The sequence below is a fragment of the Canis lupus genome, chromosome 24 (genome assembly GCF_003254725.2).
Source record: "Canis lupus dingo isolate Sandy chromosome 24, ASM325472v2, whole genome shotgun sequence".
Lineage (NCBI taxonomy): Eukaryota > Metazoa > Chordata > Mammalia > Carnivora > Canidae > Canis > Canis lupus.
Window position 1 is genome coordinate 21375292 of NC_064266.1, and position 20948 is coordinate 21396239.

The 20948-nt window shown below is 44.1% G+C and overlaps 1 protein-coding gene and 1 long non-coding RNA gene across 11 annotated transcripts in view; one reads left to right on the forward strand and one right to left on the reverse strand.

Moving 5' to 3' along the window:
• TTLL9 (tubulin tyrosine ligase like 9) overlaps positions 1 to 20948 on the forward strand; it is a 70910-nt gene that overhangs the window by 995 nt on the left and 48967 nt on the right. For 3 of the 10 annotated variants that reach the window (XM_049100210.1, XM_049100215.1, XM_025469649.3), the window contains exons 1-5: positions 6710 to 6823; positions 10010 to 10053; positions 15473 to 15565; positions 18329 to 18440; positions 19156 to 19341. In XM_049100210.1, the coding sequence (XP_048956167.1) occupies positions 6809 to 6823; positions 10010 to 10053; positions 15473 to 15565; positions 18329 to 18440; positions 19156 to 19341 (450 nt within the window). In that variant the 5' untranslated portion in view covers positions 6710 to 6808. Of the gene's footprint in view, positions 1 to 6709; positions 6824 to 10009; positions 10054 to 13047; positions 13244 to 15472; positions 15566 to 15957; positions 16101 to 18328; positions 18441 to 19155; positions 19342 to 20948 lie in introns of those variants that run through there. The other 7 variants (XM_049100213.1, XM_049100214.1, XM_025469655.3 and 4 more) reach the window with 7 other exon arrangements.
• Positions 1057 to 6998, reverse strand: LOC112673778 (uncharacterized). The gene is made up of 3 exons (XR_003145043.3): positions 6450 to 6998; positions 2323 to 2382; positions 1057 to 1188 (listed from the first exon to the last, which is right to left on the reverse strand). It is a non-coding gene; the product is annotated as an uncharacterized LOC112673778 (long non-coding RNA).

The following is a 20948-nucleotide window of genomic DNA, read 5'->3' on the forward strand; positions in this document are numbered from 1 at the left end:
CTTTGGCCTCTATGAGGATGGTGCCATCTGGGTCAACTCTGCTGAGACCAGGCATAATTGCCCTTAGGGGCCTCAAGAGATCAGGCGTAAAATGTGAGGGGGGTGATGTTCCAGACACCTGGGTCCCTTGGAGTAAAGAAGACTACAGGAGGATGTAGTTAGAGTCCACAGAGTCCTGGACCTGGAAAGGTTCCAGATCCTATTCACCTCTGACCTGCTGGGTGACCCTGGGCAACTGCCCTTGGCTCCCAGCTATCCTATATCCAGGTGTCTCAATGCACCGAGGAGAGCCCTCTCTGGCTGCTAGGACCAAAGCTGAAGAATGTAAAGTAGTTGAGACGGCGCACCTCCTGTGGGTCTGAAATCGAAGCAGTTGAGCCAACCTGGCTCCTCCAGCCACCCTCTGCCCTACACCTATAGTAGTAGGTGACTATGGGGGGAATGTTGGTGACAGAACCTGTTTGAAATGCAGTGACTAGAGAGAAATAAAACTGTCTTTGGCATTTCTTTCTTCCTCAAATTCAAAATGTACCTGAGGCTGCCTATCTCATTTCTCTTTGTGCTTAGGATTCTCATAAAAACTGACTTATTCAACAAATGCTTACTGAGCACCTACTGTATGGTAGGTACTAGGGACACACAGGTGGCTAAAGCAGACAGGGTTCCTACCTTTGTTGGCTAATAATGTAGACCAACACTGCCCAATAGAAATATAATGTGGGTCACATGTGTAATCTTAAATTTTGTAGCAGCCGCATTAAAACAATAGAAAGAAACAGGTGGTTAATAATCTATTTAGGGACGCCTGGGTGGCTCAGTGGTTGAGCGTCTGCCTTCAGCTCAGGGTGTGATCCTGGGGTCCTGGGATCGAGTCTGGCATTGGGCTCCCCTCAGGGAAACTGTTTCTCCCTCTGCCTATGTCTCTGGCTCTTTCTCTGTCTCTCATGAATAAATAAATAAAATCTTTTTAAAAATTAATGTTTTTAAATTTAATCCAGTATATCCAAAATATTATCATTTCAACATGTAATTGATATTTTAAAATTATTGAGGTATTTTACCTCCTTTTTATTGTATGAAGTCTTTACCACCCAGTGTGCACTTTACACTTAGAGCACAGCTCAGTTCAGGAGCCACATGTCACTTGCTTAACACGTGGCTGGGAGCTACATATCGGACATCTCAGGTCTAGGAGGGAAGGCAAACAAAATAAGCAAATAGAAAAATTGTTTACAAATGCTCACAATTTTCAGGAAAGGAAATAGAAAGAGGCAGGAAGAACCTCTCTAAATAGGCAACATCTGAGCTGAGACCTGACATAGAAGAAAGGCCCAGCTATTTAAAGAGTAGAGAGATTTGGGATACCTGGGTGGCTCAGTGGTTGAGCATCTGCCTTTGGCTTAGGTCAGGGGTCCTGGAATCGAGTCACATATCAGGCTCCCTGCATGGAGCCTGCTTTTCCCTCTGCCTGTGTCTCTGCATCTCTCTCTTTCTCTCTCTGTGTCTCTCATGAATAAATAAATAAAATTTTAGAAAAAAAAAAAGAGTAGAGAGATTTCTAGCATAAGGAAGAAGATAAGCAAAGGCCCTGTGGTGGGAAAAGTTTGGCCTTAGTGAACGGCTAGTGGGACTAGGGTGGAAAGGGTGTGCCAAGGGGGTTGAGGCTAACGAGGGAGTGGGGAACCAAGCCTACAGGACTGAGTATGGCCATCATGGGGAGTTTAGGTTTTCCTCCTCTGTGTGATAAAAAGCTGGTGGGAGAACGTAACAAAGGAGGCCATCTGTGTCATCTGGTTTACATTTTAAGTTGGTCACTTTGACCCTTATCTGGAATGAATATATTAGAAAGGTGAAACAGGGAGGCCAGGGAGGCAGTGGTGCCCTGGGACACAGCAGGAGCAGGGAAACTGGACAGAAGGGGACAGACTTAATATTTCAGCAGCGCAGCTGATGGGACTTTGCAAGTAGATTGGATGTGGGGGAAAGGGAGGAATTCTAGGACCATTCCCCATTTTCCTGCCTTGAAAACCACTGTTTGTGCCATGGAAGTGAGAGCAGGGCTTCATCTATTCAACAAATGTTTATCAGGCACCAAGTTATACAGGAAAAATTGCACCAAAGATGTACTGTCTGACGTGTGTTTCCTAGAATGCCCACACCAGAGATGGCATAAGGAAATACTGACAGAGGAGTCCTCACACTAGTTCCTAGTCCTGGCCCTGGCCTTAGCAGCTCCATGGCCCAGGACAGGTGACCAAATGCCCCTAGGTCTCTTTCCTCATCCACTAAGGGGCAATAATTAACAGTGCTTTGCACTCTTACTTGGTTGTTGGAGGAATAATCAGGTCGCATGTACAAAGGAACTCCATCATGTTAAAAACCCTGTAAAAACACCAGATGTAGTTATTAAGGCTTAACACATTTGATGTCAATGAACTGTCCTGCCTTCGAAAGTGTTACCTGTCAAAAGTTCAATTTGCCTTAGATAAGTCAGGGAGAGATTATTTTATAAAACCAGGAATATGAAGATGCTAAAATGCAGGTCTCACTTTATCACTTCCTTGCTTAAAACCCTTTTGCGTGGTTCACTGTGGTTGGCAAAATAACCATCTCCCCAGAGGGGTCTATGCTCTAATTCCTGGAAATTGTGAGTACATTACGTTATATGAGTAGAGAGATTTAAGGCTGGAGATGGAATTAAAGTAGCTGATCAGCTGACCATGAGATGGAAAGATTGTCCTGGGTTATTTGGGTGGGCCCAATGTCATTCCCCAGGTCGTTGTAAGTGAGAAAGGGAGGCAGGAGAATCGAGTCAGGGGGGATCTGATGATAGAAATAGAGGTCAGAGTGGTATGATTGCTGACTTTTAAGATGGAAGGGGTCATGAGCCAAGGAAAGTGGATGGAAAAGCCAGGAAACAGATTCTCTCCCAGAGCCTCCTGGGAGCCCAGCCCTGCCGACACCTTATCTTAACCTAGTGAAACCTACTTCAGGCTTCTGACCTCAGAAGCTGTAAGCTCATACATTTGTGTTCTTTTAGGTCACTCAGTTTGTGGTAATTACAGCTGCAGTAGGAACCTAATACACTCACCAATGCCCTTAAGGAAAATGTTCAATCAAGGCCTTGTGGGATCTGGCTTCTGTCTCTGTAACTTTGAGTAAATTTCCTAAATTTTGTGAATCTCGGTTTCATCATCTGTAAAATGGAAGAACCTCTATAGGTCTGTAGTGAGATTAAGTGGGAGGATATATTTCAAGTTCCTAGTAGAGAGATCAGCACATGACCCATCATCATTATTATCATTATTACTATCATGGAACACCTGACCGGGAGTTAGGAGGCCCTGGTTCTGCTCCCCTCACTAGAGCTCTGTTTTCAGATTTGTAATAAAGGACAAAGGACACAGCAACAACATAGGGGTTTGGCAGCTTCATCTCTTCCCTCTTTCCCACTCTTTCCTGGTCACCCATCTGCATTTGCTTCCACAAACATGCTTCCCTCTCTCTGATTTCCAATTTTGCACACGCCGTTCCCTCCACCTGGAATGTTCTTCCCATCCCCTTTGCCAGACTAAATCCCATTTCCTCCTGCCAATCCTCGCTGACCCCAACTAAAAAATGGTTAGACCCCACTGTTAGACATTCCCAAGGCATCCTAAACTTCTCCCTCAGTCATGGTACTGATATTCTTTTCTTGTTAGGGCAGAAACCAAAAAAGAAATCCAGGTAAGAATACCTTGGCCTATTCGCTTCAACTGTGTTGTTTAAATAAAACAAAACATTGCAAACAAACTTAAAATAGTTAAAGTTTCCTATCCTCTCTCCTCTTCCTTCACTATCGCTAGAGGAAACCACTATCAGGAATCTGGTGGCATCTTTCTAGTCTGTACGTTTTGTAAAGATTTTATTTATTTATTTATTTATTTATTTATTATTTATTTATTTATTTAAGAGAGAATATGAGAGGGGAGGCGGGGTAGAGGGAAAAGCAGCCCTCTTGCTGAGAAGGGGCTCAATCCCAGGACCCCAAGATCATGACCTGAATTGAGGACAGACACTTAACTGACTGAGCCACCCAGGCACCCCTCTAGCCTGCATTTTTAAACTTTTAATACCAATGTAACCATATTTTGTAGAATATACTTTGTTGTGTTCAAAATTAATACAAATTTCAACCTTTGAAAATATTTATCATTCTATAACTCTCTTTTATTCATTCAACAGTAGGTTTGGGGATCCCTGGGTGGTGCAGCGGTTTAGCGCCTGCCTTTGGCCCAGGGCGCGATCCTGGAGACCTGGGATCGAGTCCCACGTCGGGCTCCCAGTGCGTGGAGCCTGCTTCTCCCTCTGCCTATGTCTCTGCCTCTCTCTCTGTGTGTGTGTGACTATAATAAAAAAAAAAAAAAAAACAGTAGGTTTGGAGGATATTTTTATGTTGATATAGATCTGGACCACTAATTTTTATCACTGCATAATATTTTTTTAGAATATATTCCATTTGGGGATCCCTGGGTGGCTCAGCAGTTTAGCGCCTGCCTTCAGCCCAGGGCGTGATCCTGGAGTCTCAGGATCGAGTCCCACATTGGGCTCACTACATGGAGCCTGCTTCTCCCTCTGCCTGTGTCTCTGCCTCTCTCTCTCAGTCTGTGTCTCTCATGAATAAATAAAATCTTAAAAAAGAAAAAAATATATTCCATTTTATTAATCCATCTCACTATGAGTGGACATTTAGATTGTTCCTAGTATTTCCCATAATTATAAGAGTGTTGCAATGAACATCCTTGTTAGGGAAAAATGTCCACCTTGTGCATTAGCTTCAAAGTGATAGTCTCTGGGTTGTACAGCTGTGTTCAGAGAGCCTGTAGGATATATGTCCAGTAGTGGAATCAAATTGTAAGTTGTGTGCATTTTCAACTTTATGAGATATTGCAAATTGCCTTATTAGTGTGAGTCTACCAATAGCATATAAAAGTTGAGTTTCCCTACATCCTCAAGGTGTCCTCCTCCTTTTAAAACATTTTTTAATTAATTAATTAATTAATTATTTATTTATTTATGTAGCTTGTCTTTTAATTAAACTTATAATGTCTTTTGTTATATGGCAGTTTAGATTTTGAGAAAGTCAGGTTAACTTTTTTCCACTATGACTTGTACTTGTACTTTATTAAGAAATCCTAAAAAAAAAAAAAAAAAAAAAAAAAATCCTTTCCCACCTTGACATCATAAAATATTACATATATGTATATATATATATATATTTAAATATTTTTTCTAATAGTCTGAAGCATTTGTTTGCTGTATTTATTCTTTAGCCTATTTGAATTAGGCATCTATTTTTCACTCCTTTTTTTTAAAAGATTTTATTTATTCGTGAGAGACACAGAGAGAGGCAGAGACACAGGCAGATGGAGAAGCAGGCTCCGTGCAGAAACCCTGATGTGGGACTCGATCCCGGAACTCCAGGATCAGGCCTTGAGCCAAAGGCAGATGTTTAACCTCTGAGCCACCCAAAGCGTCCCTATTTTTCACTCCTATGGAAAGCCAGTTTCTCAATGCCATTTACTGAGTCCTCCATACTTTCCCCACTAATTTATGATGCCACTTCTATTGTACATTAAGTTAAAACACACACACATACACAAATACACCTGTATCTGTTTCTAGGATCCCCATATTATTCCACTGATATTTGCATTTCTTGGGTTGAGAAGGTCTCTCAAAAGTCCTAGTTGGATTTGAAAGAAATCACACATTTTTGATATTGAGTCTTCCTGTCCATGAACATGGTATATATATCCCTCCATTTATTCAGGCCTTTTTAATGTCCTTCAATGTTTTGTAACTTTCCCTATGAGAATATAAACTCCACAAGGGCAGATATTTGTTGGTTTCCTTCATTGCTGTATCTGTGAGGACAGAGTCAAGAGTGAGGCATGCCATAGAGTAGAGGCTTGATAAGAATTTGTCATTAATAAAATGTCTTGCATATATTTTATTAGATATATTCCTACATAACTTATATTTTGTTGCTGTGAAACATCACATTTTTAAAAAACAGTTTCTATTCAGCTCTGGTTAGCCTATAGAAGACCCAGTGCAGTGGAGAAGTGAGGTAGGGAAAGCAGGGAGCCAATACAGAGTGCGATGAGGAATAAGTTGCTACTTCAAGTTAGGTGCAGTGGAGAGAGTATCGGATTTGTGTTCTAAAAAGCTCTTCAACTACCTTGCCAAGAATGAGTTAGAATGGATAGGGCAGGAGTGGGCACTGGCAGACTCATCAGGAGGCTACTGCAGGAGTTGAGGTGAATCCTGTATGGAGTTGGTGCCTAAGAATTAGAGAGAGTGGCTGAGAAAAAGCAGAAGTCTGACTAGCTGCGTTGCCAACTATCCAAATGACAAGGCGACTTAGTAAGGGATCCAGTAAGGAAACTTTGTACCGTTGCATTTACCAAAAGCTGACAACTTTTCAGACAGAGCGCTCTTAGGTCTAGCGAAATGCAGCTGGAGGAAGCGCTGGGCAGTCCGTGCCCGCCCAGGGCAGCCACTCTCTGGCCGTGTACGCCCCAGGGTCGCAGAGGAGAGGGGCTGGGAGAAAAAGGTCGAACGAAGTAAGAGGGTCTGGGCCTCCCGGGCGCGCAAGAGCTTTCGGGGGCTGGGATCAGACACTAGACTGCGAACCCTGCGAGGAGGAGGGCCTTTAGCTCATCCAATCAGAGAGGAGGATCCGGCCTCCATCACCTTGGCAACGGGACGCGGAGGCTGGAGCTGTTGCGGTGGCGGTTTGGGTCCGGCCCTGGTGAATCGTACCATGTCGCGCCCGAAGGTAGGAGTGCCGCGGAATCCAGATGCTTTCCTCGTCCTTAGAGAAGGGGGAGGCCTCGGAGGCATTCCGACTTGGGGGGGGGGGGTGTCTCCGCGAAATGATTCTGGATCGAGTGGGATTTTCAGGAAAACGATGAATTCAGAGAAGAAACTTCAAGCCCTGGCTGGCCGCGCGCCGCGGAGGAGCTGCACGAGTCCACCACCAAGCTTGCTCGCGGGAAAGTTACGAAAATCTGAGATTCTAAACTGTATTCAGCGATTTCTGTGACCCTGGGGGAACCTGAGAATTTTCGATTTCCTGACCTGGAAAAGCTCCTAGAAATCTATTCATCCCGCCTCCCCCTTGCCTACCCATCCATCCATTCATAATGGAATAGATGCCCATCCTAAAATGCTAATCAATGACTTCTCTAAATTCTTACCAATAAGGACACAGAAGTGAATTAGACAAGTCTCTGTCCTTTATTTTTATTTTTTTTAAAGATTTTATTTATTTATTCATGAGAGACACAGAGAGAGAGAGGGGCAGAGATACAGGCAGAGAGAGAAGCAGGCTCCATGCAGGGAGCCCGACGTGGGACTTGATCCTGGGTCTCCAGGATCACACTCTGGGCCGAAGGCAGTGCTAAACCGCTGAGCCACCCAGGCTGCCCAAGTCTCTGTCCTTTAGGAGTACACCGGCCAACTCACCCACTTTAATGGGAAAAATGTGACCCAAAGAAGGGAAAGGAATACTCTGGAATCCATCATCCTCCCTGCCATTAGCCTACTTCTTACCCCTTGTTCTACTTCTCATGAATTGGCACCCCCATGTCTTTAATTCCCTCTCATAAGAAAACAAAACAAAACAAAACAAAACAAAAAACGAATGATTACATTGGGCCCACTCAGGTAATCCAGGATAATGTCTCTATTCTAAAGTCAGTTGATTATATCTGCAACCTTAATTTCCCTTTGTAATGTAACGTATTCACAGGTTCTGGGATATTAGGACTTGGACATCTTTGGAAGAGCATTATTCTGCCTACCACAATATTCTATCATCGAATAATTGGGAAATGAAAATTTAAAAATATTATTTAAAATTGCATCACAGGGACACCTGGGTGGCTCAGCAGTTGAGCATCTGCTTTCAGCTCAGGGTCTGATCCCAGGAGCCAGGATCGAGTCCTGCATCGGGCTCCCTGTGAAGAGCCTGCTTCTCCCTCTGCCTGTGCCTCTGCCTCTCTCTCTCTCCGTGTCTCTCATGAATAAATAAATGTTTTTTTTAAATAGCATCACAAAATCAAATACTTATGAATAAATTTCATTTAAAACGTCCAAGACTTCTGTACTGAAAACTAGAAAATATTTTTTTATTTTTTATTTATTTATTTATTTTTTGAAAACTAGAAAATATTGTGGAAAGAAATTAAAGAAGACTTAAGTTAATGGAGAGATAGACCATATTCATGGATTGGAAGCCTTAATACTTGATAATATCACTTCCCAAAATGATCTACAGATTGAGTACACTCCCAATAAAATCCCAACACACTTTTTTGGCAGAAATTAACAAACTGATTCTAAAATTTATATTGAAGTGCAAATGACCCCCAATTGCAAAGATAATCTTGAAGAAAACAAAGTTAGAGGACTCATACTATCTGATTTCAAGATTTACTAGAAAACTATTATAGTTAAGATAGTGCAGTAGTAACTTAAGGGTAGACAAATAAGTAAAACAGTCTAGAGATAGACCTACATATACACAGCCAACTGAATTTTGACAGAAGAGTCAATGCAACTCAGTGAGGAAAGGAAAAGTGTTTCAACCAAAGACTGGATAAACATAAAGGAAATAGAACTGAAAACATGAAAGAGTATAAAATATATACCAAAAAAGAGTAGGACACCTTACTAGTGCTGGGGGAGTTACAGGGGCTTGAATGTACTACTGGGATAAGAGTTCACTTACTTTTGTAGGCGCTAATTTCTGTCAGTTTCATAAAGCAGTATCCTCTATCCCTTTCTACTGGTTCTTTTGAGGGATAGGATAGTGTGGTAAGCAGAATTATAGGTGATCCCCAAGATTCTCACCCCTTGTGTATGCACCTTGTATAATTCTTTCCCTTTCAGTGTGGGTGGAGCCTGTGAATTTGATGGGATAGTTACTACCATGATTATATGACATGCATCACATAGGACTCTATGGTGGATGACTTGGAGTGGGGAGGGTTGGAAGTCAGAGAAATGAGTTCCTGCTGGCCTGGAAGAAAGCAAACATCCATGTTGTGAATTGCCTAGGCGTCCATGTTGAAAAGAACTGCACGTGGCCTCTAGTTGCTGAGAGCAGTCCCCAGTCAACAGCTAGCAAGTAAACAGTAAAAGCAAATAAATCAGTCTGGCAACCTCAAGCACTGAACTCTGCCAACAATCTAAAATGACCTTGGAAAAGGACCCCAAGCCCATGTACGAGAACCATAACCCAGGCCATCACCTTGGTTGTGGCCTTGTGAGACCTGGCTAGAAGATCCAGCTAAGCCATGCCTAAGACTCCTGGCCAATGGAAATTGCAAGACATAAATTTGTATTATTTTAAGCCATCAAGTTTGTGGCAATTTGTTATGCAGTAATAGAAAACTAATGTAGATGACAAATCTGTCCAAGTTGCAATGGTCATCCTGCACAAGACTATTTTGATTTCTTTTTTCATTCCTGCCATTAGGGATCAGTCTACCAGGACTAAAGGAATGGTAGAAGCAAAATAATACCCACACCCCACTGAGTATTTGAACAGTCCATTTTGGGTGGAAGAAATTAACTTCGCTCTGAGTCTTTGACCCAGCCCCCTTCTGGACCATGGATCTAGTCAAACATTCAAGTTTCAGTTCCTTCTCACAGAGCCTGCTGAACTCAGCCCTCAAAACTGGGGTTCAGGGTTGGACCTTTGGAGCACTAAAAGCTAAGTCATGCCTGCAGAACAATCCTGTGAGGTGGGTCCTTGAACACTTGGAGATTTATTCCAAGGACCAAGTTGGTGGGCACATGCTGACCAGTGTGAACTTGGCCAGGCTGTTTCATGTCTCAGGAATTGGGCAATGTTGCATCTGATGGTTTGAGCCTTTTAATATCGGCAGTAAATTGAGCTGGGAAGGCAGGGTGGATATGCAGAACCAATTACATCACTTTCTTTTTCTCCTTGCAGAATCAAAACTACAAGGGCCATGGACTGTCAAAGGGAAAAGAACGGTGAGTGGTCCCATGCAATCTAATAAATACAGAACTAACTTCCTTCCTTCTTTCCTTTTTCCATCTTTCTACTCCTTCTTTACTTCAATAATGATAATAATAATAATAATAATAATAATAATAAATGATCACTGAGCACTTACCATGTGCCAGACTAGTCATTTGACCTGTATAATCTTTTTGAGTCCTTACCACAATCCTTCAAAGTAGATATTACTTTTGGGTCAGATGGGAAAACTGAAGCTCAGAGAGGCTAGGTAACTTACTCAAGACTATAGGATCAGTTAGTGCCAGAGCCTGTTGGGCTCCAGGGCCCATGTGGTATCTATCTATGCCCTCCTGCTTCCTTCAACAACCACATGATGACATGATCACTCCAATGTCAACTCTGCTCTGGTCCTCTGCTTCCCTCTGCAGCAGTAATCTGGATGCAGAAGTCAGCACCTCATTGGATCCACTAAATGGAATCTACTCATACAGAGCAGGAGAGAGCAATGTAGACTTTCCTGAAGTATTTTTGTAGGGAGTCAGAGGAGGTTACATCGCATACACTGTGACACATATTTTAGATATTTCTATTCTATTTCATTCAATATTTCCCTCTTTCGAAAGTCACATCTGGCAACACTGCCACTGAGGAGGGCATGCGTGGTCTGTGACCCTTCCCTCATACAGCACACATCAGAGCAATTCAGCACTCTTCCAGATGCTGATCCTACACTTACACACCTGTGCCTGCTCTAACCAAAAAAAAAAGGGCACTTCAGTTACCAGGATATGTTTTATTAGTCCAGACACCAATTAGAAATGTGTTTATCGGGATCCCTGGGTGGCGCAGCGGTTTAGCGCCTGCCTTTGGCCCAGGGCGCGATCCTGGAGACCCGGGATCGAATCCCACATCGGGCTCCCGGTGCATGGAGCCTGCTTCTCCCTCTGCCTGTGTCTCTGCCTCTCTCTCTCTCTCGATCTGTGACTATCATAAATAAATAAAAATAAAAATAAAAAAAAGAAATGTGTTTATCTACAAGTAATAGGAAACCCAACTAGTAGTAGCTTTAAAAAAATTGTATTAAATTTCCTCATGTAACAAAGAATCTGGAAGACTGGTGCAGTGGTTCAACACTGTCAGAGTTAGTGCCCTTGTGATTCTCTTGATCTTTTCCCTATGGACACCCAAAGGGTTGCTACAGCTCCAGCCCTCATGTTGAGATCAAGATGGGAAGAAGTGAGGAAGGAAGTCTCAAGCCACATCTCTTTCTCTCTTTATTTTAATCAAAAGAACCAATGCTTTCCAAGAACCCACCCTCTTGAGCAATCTTACATTTTTATCTTACTGACCAGAATTGTGTCACATGGACACCTCTAGCTGCACGAGACTAGGAATATAAGTTACATAGATGATGTTATATTATTATTTTACGTGCTGCTTTTGTCACATAAAATTATATTTTCAGTATTCGTGTTGGTGCATGTAAGTCTGGACACATTTTAACTACTATATGTGTTCCATTGTATACCACTAGCTATTTATCTACTTCCTGTTGAAAGGCCTTTAGGTTTTGTCTTAGTATTGATTTCCTCCAGAAGCAAGCCTTGAAACAAGGATGTGAGAGCAGATTATTTGGAAGGTCAGAAGGTGATTCCAGTAAGCATTGGCAGGGAAATGAGGATGTGAGACAGCTAAGGGAAAGAAACCAATAAAAGGTGCATTACTGACAGGTTATTGTGGTGGGCAGGTGGGGCTCAATCTGGGGATTCCTAGGAGCTAGCACAGAAGACACTGCAGACTTATCCAAGGTGAGCGATGAGGAGCTGGAGGATTAATCCATCACCTCCAGTTGTCACTGGTTGTGTGCTGTTGGGGGAGGGGACTTTGGATCTGCTTTAAGCACTGGCTGAGCAGACTCTGGGAGCCAGAAAAAGTCCTCAGGCAAAAAGTTGCAAGTGCTGGCAGTGGAAAGCCCTCTGACTGACTTGCACAGGAATGGAGAATGCCCAAGGGACAAGGGTGGACTACCAACTGTGTGCTGTAGGTTATTTCCATAAAAAAATATTGATAGTTATAAATGAGCATCCCTGCCCAGTGCATACATAAGGTATCTATCTTGAGTACAGAGCTAGGATGGAACTGCCAGGTATAGAGTATGTGCAAATTCAATTTTACTAAATACTGTCATGTAGTTTTCCAGAGTGCCTTCTACCAGCAGGAGAAGAATTTCCAATTTTAGCACATTGTTGCCAAACTTGGACTTTTAGATTTTTGCCAGTCTAATGTGTATGAATAGTACCTGACAGTTTTAATATGCCAAATTGCTCTCTAAAGATTTATCCAATTTACAGTTCCATCAGTATTATAGGATAATTATCATTTCCACATTCTTGCAAATGCTTGGTATTTGTCTGGTTTTAAACATTTTCCCCAATCTGATGGATTTTGAAATTGTTTCTCTTCATTGTTTTGGATTAAGTTTTAAATGCTCCTTACTTTACTACTTTAGAGCAGTGGTTCTTAACATTTGAGGCCAGGATTTCTTTACTACTTAAAAATTATTGTGGACTCATTAATTTTTGTGCCAATATCATATTAGAAATATTGTCAATATCATATTAGAAATTTAAAGTGATAAATTAAAAATATTAATTCATTTAAAAAGCAACAGTGTACTCTACCTGATAGCATAAATAATGTATTTTTATGAACTTTTAAAAAAAGATTTTAATTATTTATTTGACAGAGAGAGAGAGAGTACAGGCAGGGGGAGCAGCAGCCAGAGGGTGAGGGAGAAGCAGGCTCTCTGCTGAGCAGGGAGCCCGATGCCAGACTCAATCCTAGGACCTTGAGATCATGACCCAAATGTAAGGCAGATGCTTAACTGACTGAGCCACCCAGGTGCCCCTATTTTTATGAACTTTAACTGTATTCTCCCTCCCCCAAATTTACTAAAATGAGTAGTAATTGTTTTTACACTTTTTGTGAATTTCTTTAATGTCTAGCTCAATAGAAAACATTTGGCCTCCCAAATCTTCTGGACTCAATCTGTTGTGATATGTTGTTTCGGTTGAAGAACGGGAAGAAAATCCAGCCTCACAAAGATATGTAGTTGGAAAAGAGAGAACTTTACGTACTTCTGAAAGACGGTTGGGGACCCTGAGGAATACTGGGACCACTCATCAAGAATCACTATTCTAGGTGCATATTAACAATATGCATCCTCAACTCATCACTGTCTATTAGGAATCAGTATTGTACCACTTCCTGCACAACACAAGAACCCTAGAACAGCATGCTCTATTTACTCCCCTCTGGTCCTTTATGCTGTTGTTTTTGTCATGTATTTAAACACTAAAGAAAATTCTTCAGGCAGAAGGAAAATTATACCAGATGGAGATTCAGACCTACAAAAGGACTAATGTGTGAAGAGAGAGAGAGAGGATTGATTTTCCAAAGATCGTAAACCCTTTCCTCTGACTAGTAGGTTGGGAGCTGCTTATCTGATTCCTCCTAAAGCTGAGTGGAACATGGACTGGACTGAAGCTTTAGGTTACACTGAGTTCACTCCAAGCACAACCCCCTGTACTGCTGTTTTGAGCTTTTGCTCTGTGAGGGGGTTAGAGGGCAGTTTGGGTTTTGTTTGTTTGTTTATTGTGGTTTTTTTTTTTTTTTTGGTTCACTTTTGTACTCAACGCTGCCAGTACACACACCCCATCAATGTGCATGAGTATGGTTTTTCTCTCAGCTTTACTGTGTTCTCTATGGGCTTCTTTCTCAAGCAAGTTTAATGCAATGTTGTTTTGGTTTGGTTTGGTTTTGGAATGGGGCTCTTTCAGATTTTGATTTGTTTGGCCACCCTATGTATTGCCTGAGGTCAGCTTGCTTTCTCCTGGAGCCTGCAAAGTTTTTTCTCCACAGCTGGCTCATTCCTCCACTTGCCCACACTCAGATACTCCCCAAACCTAGAAAATGCTGTATCTCACTGCTCCCTCACGAAAGGCTTCTTTCTCTCCAGAATCAGTTCATCAAGTTTTCTTTTGTCCATTGCTCTCCACTAGCCCCATAGTCAAGTGTGATATCTATTTTGCACATTTTTTCCCTTGTTGTTACTGTAGGACTGAAAATTTTTCACATCCTTTCATATTGTGACCTGAAGCAGAAATCCTCTCCTTGGTATTTTAATTTACTTGATTGCTGGGAAGGTTGAGGATCTTTACACCTGTGTATTAGTAAGTTTTCTCTGCTGTGAATTGCCTGTTCATATCCCCTAGGCATTTTTCTATTGAGTTCTTTGTCTTTTTCTTAATGATTTGTAGGATCTCTTTATGTACTTGGTCCTAAAGTCTTATGGATTGTAAGTATTGCAAATATTTTATCTTAATCTATAGCCAGTCCTTTATTTGTGGTATATTTTGTTACAGAGCTCTGTTTACGTACAGAAATGTGCATACATCATAACTTTACAGCTCAATGAATTAGCTTTTTTTTTCAGCTCAATGAATTTTCATCAACTTATTATACCCACATTAGGAAACAAAAATCATCAACACCCCAGAATGCCATTCATGCCCTCTCCCAATCATTCCCCCCGCAAAAGTAGCCATTATCCAGATTTCTAAAGGTGTGTTAAATTTTTTAAATTAAATATTGACTTTGAGAATCATGGATTCCTATGCAGTTGTAAGAAATAATACAGTGAGATCCCGTGTGCTCTGTACTTGGTTCCCCCAGTGGTAACAGAGAGTAAAACTATACAGTAGAGCATCACAACCAGGTTATTGACATCCGTAAGGAAAATTCCCAAGGCCACCCACAAGGATCCCTCATAGCCACACCCATTCCCTCCTTCTCCTTCTGCCTTCTCCCACAGTCCCACCCTCACCCTGTCCTTAATGCTCCGCAACTGCTAATCTGTTCTCCATTTCAATGATTTTGTTATTTCAAAAAGTTATATAAGTGGAATTGTACAGTATTATAATAACCTTTTGAGATTGGCATTTTTCACTTGACATAATTCCCTAGAGATGCATCCAGGTTGAATGTATAAATATTTCACATTTTTATTGCTAACTAGTATTCCGTGATATGGATAGACCACTATTTGTTTAACCATTCACCTGTTGAAGGACATCTGGGTTTGTTACTAGTTTGAGGCTATTATTTTTTTAAGACTTTATTTATTTATTAATGAGAGACACAGAGAGAGGCAGAGACATAGGCAGAGGGAGAAGCAGGCTCCCCATAGGGAGCCTGATGCGAGACTCCATCCCAGGATCCCAGGATCATGACCCAAGCCAAAGGCAGACACTCAACCACTGAGCATTCCAGGTGCCCCAGTTTGGGGCTATTATGAATAAGGCTGCTACGAACATCCTGGTACAGGTTTCTGTGTGATCCTGAGCAAGCGTTCTGTTGCCTTTCTTGCAGAGAGCAGAGAGCATCAATCCGATTCAAGACCACTCTCATGAATACTCTCATGGATGTCCTTCGCCACAGGCCAGGATGGGTGGAAGTAAAGGAGTAAGACACCTCCCCAGCCCCTGCCAACCTCATCCCTCCTTCCCTTTGCCTCACAGGTCCTTGTCTCCCTCTGTTTTCTCCCAGTTCCCATTAGTGGCTATTGGGACTTGTGCAAAGGGACCAACACTTATTTAGGACTCAAAATGTATCAGGTGTCTTATGGACACCCTCTGTCTTTTTAAGCCTTCAACCATCCTGTAAGATATGATTATGTTCAGATGTATTAAGTCAATTGTTGAAGGTCACACAGAACATAAGAGTCAGAGTGGGGTTCACATTCAGTTCTATTGGACTATTCCACAGGCAGTGTTCTAGAGCTCTCCAGAATCAAGAAACGCAGCCATCACCCACTAGCTGGCTTGACTCCAGTGACCTGGCAAGTCCAGGTCAAGGGCTGCTCTTTCCTGGTTACTTACTAGTTCTGTGATCTTGAACAAGTTACTTGACCGCAAGCCTACATTTCTTCTTCTATGCTAGGCCCTGGGGATACTGAGATGAACAAGCATCCAATGCCTGGCACATAGTAGGTGCTAACGTAAGTTAGGGTTAAGATTTGGATGCATGTAACAGAGACCCAAAGTAAAAGAGGCTTTGACAGACTGGAAGTTATTTTTGTCTCCCATTGAAGTTCAGATGTAGGAAGTTCAGAGACAAGACAGTATAGAAATTTGGATCCATCCACTTCCATCTTTCCATTCTGCTATCCTGTCAGTGAGGTCCTTGTCATCAGGGTCTAGGGTAAAGCTCCACCATTACATCCAGAGTCCAAGCAACAGTAGGTTGGAAAAAGGCAAGAAAATGCATCCCCTGCCCTTGAAGAGCACAGCCTAGAAGTCTCTCACATTGGCCAGAACTAGGCTTAGCTGCAAAGAATCTGGAAAATATAATCTTTATTTTGGAAAATGTGGATTACATTGTCCCAGCTAAATGTCGGGAAATATTTATTATTTTTATTAAAGATTTTATTTATTTGAGAAAGAGAGAACAGGAGAGAGAGAGAGAGAAAAAAAAGAGAGAGAGAGAGCACGAGCAGGGAGAGGGGCAGAGGGAGAAGCAGACTCCCTGCTGAGCAGGGAGGCCAATGTGGGTCTTGATCCCAGGACCTGAGAGATCACCACCTGAGCTGAAGTCAGACACTTCACCGACTGAGCCACCCAGGCAACCCTAAATGTCAGGAGTTCTATTATTGTAGGGAGAGGATAGATATGAGAGGCGTGAGCAAGCAGCTGCCCTGACATGGTACTCAGTAAGTATTGTTGCTTAACAATAGCTAAGCCTGTTAGACTCTCTTTAGCACTTTACTTGCATCACCCCTGAATCATTCAGCAGATCTTCTGGGAGGTGCTATTATTGTACCCATTTACTGAAAGTCGGAAAACTGGACACAGAAGAGTTAAAAATGCCATGTGTGAGGTCACTTGACTTGGCTAGTCAGGGCTTGAGCTAGGACTGCACCTGGTCAGTCTGGGTGCAGAGTCCCAGGCTTGTCTCCACCCTGTTCTAGCAGCCTGTCTGTGAATGAGGAAACAAATGAGTGTATGGGGGAATCCATGATTCCTACTGCCTGGTACTGGAGTCTAGTCTCATCCACATGGGGCTTCAGTTACAGCTGTCATTTTTTACTTAAGAAAATGTTGAGGGGGGATCCCTGGGTGGCTCAGCAGTTTAGCGCCTGCCTTCGGCCCAGGGCGTGATCCTGGAATCTCAGGATCGAGTCCCACATCAGGCTCCCTGCATGGAGCCTGCTTTTCCCTCTGCCTGTGTCTCTGCTTCTCTCTCTCTCTCTCTCTCTCTCTCTCTCTCTCTCTCTCTGTGTCTCATGAATAAATAAATAACATCTTAAAAAGAAAAAAGAAAATGTTGAGGGGTGCCTGGGTGGCTCAGTGGTTGAGCATCTACCTTTGGTTCAGGTCGTGATCCTGGGGTCCTGGGTTCGAGTCCCGCATTGGGCTCCCTGCAGGGAGCCTGCTTCTTCCTCTGCCTATGTCTCTGTGTCTCTCATGAATAAATAAAATCTTAAAAAAAAAAAAGAAAGAAAAAAAAGAAAATGTTGGAAGCAATCATGGTGGCGCCGTTTTATATATGCCACATATATTTCAAGCACTTCCTCTCTGCACCACAGCTGTGACATCAGATTTGACAGATTAGTCTGGCTTTCTGTCCCCCTTTTTGGTATGGTGGTGAAAAACCAGGTCAGAATTTGGGGTGAGGCAGACCTGGGTAAGAATACTGATGCTGTCATGGCCTCAGTGAGTAGCATCATCCTCATCTGAGGGCTCCAGGGATGATTGTTGTCACTTTTTGAGGCTGCTCTGATGAGTCAATGAGAGGAGGGCTTTTTGGACTGGGAAGGGCTTGCAAATGTTACCTAATTGCACTGCTTGGTAATGTGGGCTGGGGGTGGCAACACAGATGCTTCCAGCACCCAGGCAGGTAACATGATCAGGTGAGGTTGGCTAGTTGTCATGGGCCATAGAATGTGGTGGGAACAGTGATCTGGAGAGGGTGTGCTCCTCACTCCAGCTAATGGGCGCCAGGAGGCATCAGGGCTCTGTGTAGCTGATCAGCTGATCAGCCTGGATTTGTGTAGGAACATTTCTCTGGTTCTCACTCTGGCCCCACAAAGCACATTGTAGGCAGCCATCGCCTTAAGACTCCTCATGAACATACTGCTGCTTGCGCCTCCGCTTTACCTCCCTGGGCCCCAGACCTCCAGCTATGCTGAAGTCCTCATGTGGTGACCTTTGTCCCACCCACCCGCAGTGAAGGAGAGTGGGATTTCTACTGGTGTGATGTCAGCTGGCTCCGGGAGAACTTTGACCACACCTACATGGATGAGCACGTGCGGATCAGTCACTTCCGAAACCACTATGAGGTGAGCTGGGTAGGCTGGGGGACTGAGTCAGCCAAATCACATCACTGGATGTGGCCATGAGCAGGGGCTGGTGTGGGAGTGCAAGGACCAGAATAGAAAAATGTAAGGGAATTTGGGGTACATGCCAGGTGGGGAACATGTATATAAGATACATGATGATCTAGGAGTGTGAGAGAGTAAGGATCTAGTACCCCAACAACAGGCTGTCTGCGGTGGTGGGGACTGAGGTCACAGTCTGGTTGGCATTTCAGCACTAGAGATGTGTGGGGTGAGGCCCGAAGGAGCAGGATGTTTGAGCCATCTGGTATTTCAGAGGAGAGACAGGTTGAGCAACTGAGAGCCTAGAGATGGGAGGGAGGTTTGGGAGGAACCAGACCACAGAGATGGGACCAGAAGAGCCAATGATGCTGAGATTTGAAAAGGCTAGTGCAGCTTAGCAGTTAGAAATATGAACTTTGGAGTCAGACGGGTCTGGGTCAAATCCCGGCTGTGCCTCCTTTAAGCTGGGTGACTCCAGGCAACTGACTTAACCTTTCTGACTCTTGGTTTTCTCATCTGTAAAGTAAGGATAAGTATCGAACAGCAGGCTCTCAAAGTTACTCTTACTGTGATTGTTATTTTGTGGGCCAGAGGCTGTGGGGCCAGTTGGGCTGGTTGGGCTGGAAGGTGGAGCAGGGCAGTGGGCACAAGCTTGCTCACCCACCCCGCTGCCCAGCTGACCCGCAAGAACTACATGGTGAAGAACCTGAAGCGATTCCGGAAACAGCTGGAGCGCGAGGCGGGAAAGCTGGAGGCGGCCAAGTGCGACTTCTTCCCCAAAACCTTCGAGATGCCATGCGAGTACCACCTGTTCGTGGAGGAGTTCCGCAAAAACCCAGGAATCACTTGGATCATGAAGCCTGTGAGCGCTCAGTGCCGGGAGCAGGGGGTGGGGGCTGTGGGGGGAGGCCTTCCCAGGCACCAGACGGAGCAGGGCTCCTTCATAACTCTGCCTGGCTTTTCTGCCTTCGATGCACCATCTGCCTCTTCCCAAGGGCTGACTTCATCTCCATTCCTTTGCAGTATGTGCACCCAGCCCTGACTGCTGGTACACATTAGATGCTCAATACATGTTTACCAGGTGAATGAGTGATCCCCAGGAGCCAGGGCAGGGAATCCAGAGCCACGCTAGAGCTCAGATCCCCGCCTCTCTTCTGACATGAGCGAGATGGTGGTGGCCAGGTCATGCCAAGCACGTTACTTGCTCTGCTTGGTTCTCAGGACAGCCCTTGGGAGGAACTATTAAAGATGAGGAGACTGAGACGCATTTATTCAAACCTTCCTTAGATACTCACTGAGCACTTGCTGCGTGCCAGACCTAGACCTAGGCCCTCAGCACGTGGGAAGTGGGTCTCTGCCTCCCTTGGGTGCAGACAACACAGAGACATCTGCATGAGTAGAGCTGTGCTAAGTGTCAGTAGGAGGCTCTCTGCTGCTGAGCAGGCTTTGCTGAAGGGGCACTGGGCTCTGAGACCAAACCCTTTGGTTCAAATACTGCCTCTACCACTTACAACTGTCTGACCTCAGGCAGATTACTTAACTTCTCTGTGCCCCAGTTTCCCCATCTGCAAAGTGAGACTGCAGTACCTGCTTCATAATGCTCTTGTGTGATTAAGTGAATTAATGCAGGTAGAGCTCACGTTAAGCACTCCGTAAATGACAGCTGCTACAGTTGTTATTATTATTAAAAGAATTAGTATTGGCTGTGGCCTGAAGGATGCAGAAGGGTCAGTCTGGAAAAGGGCAAAGGTAGGGAAGAGCATCCGGAAGAGGGAACTGCATGCACGGAGGCCTTGCAGTAGCCCTTCAGGGATTAAGAAACTGAGTGGAGGGATCCCTGGGTGGCGCAGCGGTTTAGCGCCTGCCTTTGGCCCAGGGCGTGATCCTGGAGACCCGGGATCGAATCCCACGTCGGGCTCCCGGTGCGTGGAGCCTGCTTCTCCCTCTGCCTGTGTCTCTGCCTCTCTCTCTCACTGTGTGCCTATCATAAATAAATAAAATAAAAATAAAAATAAAAGAAACTGAGTGGAGGGCAAGGGTGGCAGTCATTACCAGCCTCTCTATTCCTCCTTGAGTCAGGGCTGGTTTCTCACCACAAAGCCACCAGAGCCTCAAATGGCATCATCGAAGCCCCCTGCTATTTTCCGGGTTTGGGAATGTGCCAGGCCCCAGGAAGGGAGCTGTGGGGAGCAAAGAGGGGGGCAGCCTTCCTTGTGCAGCTGGGGACTTAGGGCCACTGTTGGCCATTGCATATTTAGCCAATAGCACAGGTGCTCAGAAGGCAGACGAAAAAACAACTTGGATGCTCCCAACTGAGTCCCAGGCAGTATTTCCCCGGGCCTCCTGCTTCTGTCCCTGGTGAGGCCCCAGGGGAGGCTTGTACCCCTTCTCTACAGCCAGAGCGGAGGGGGTTAGGCAGAAGAGAACTGCAACCCACATGGTGGTTCCAGCTCCCAGCATTATCCTCCC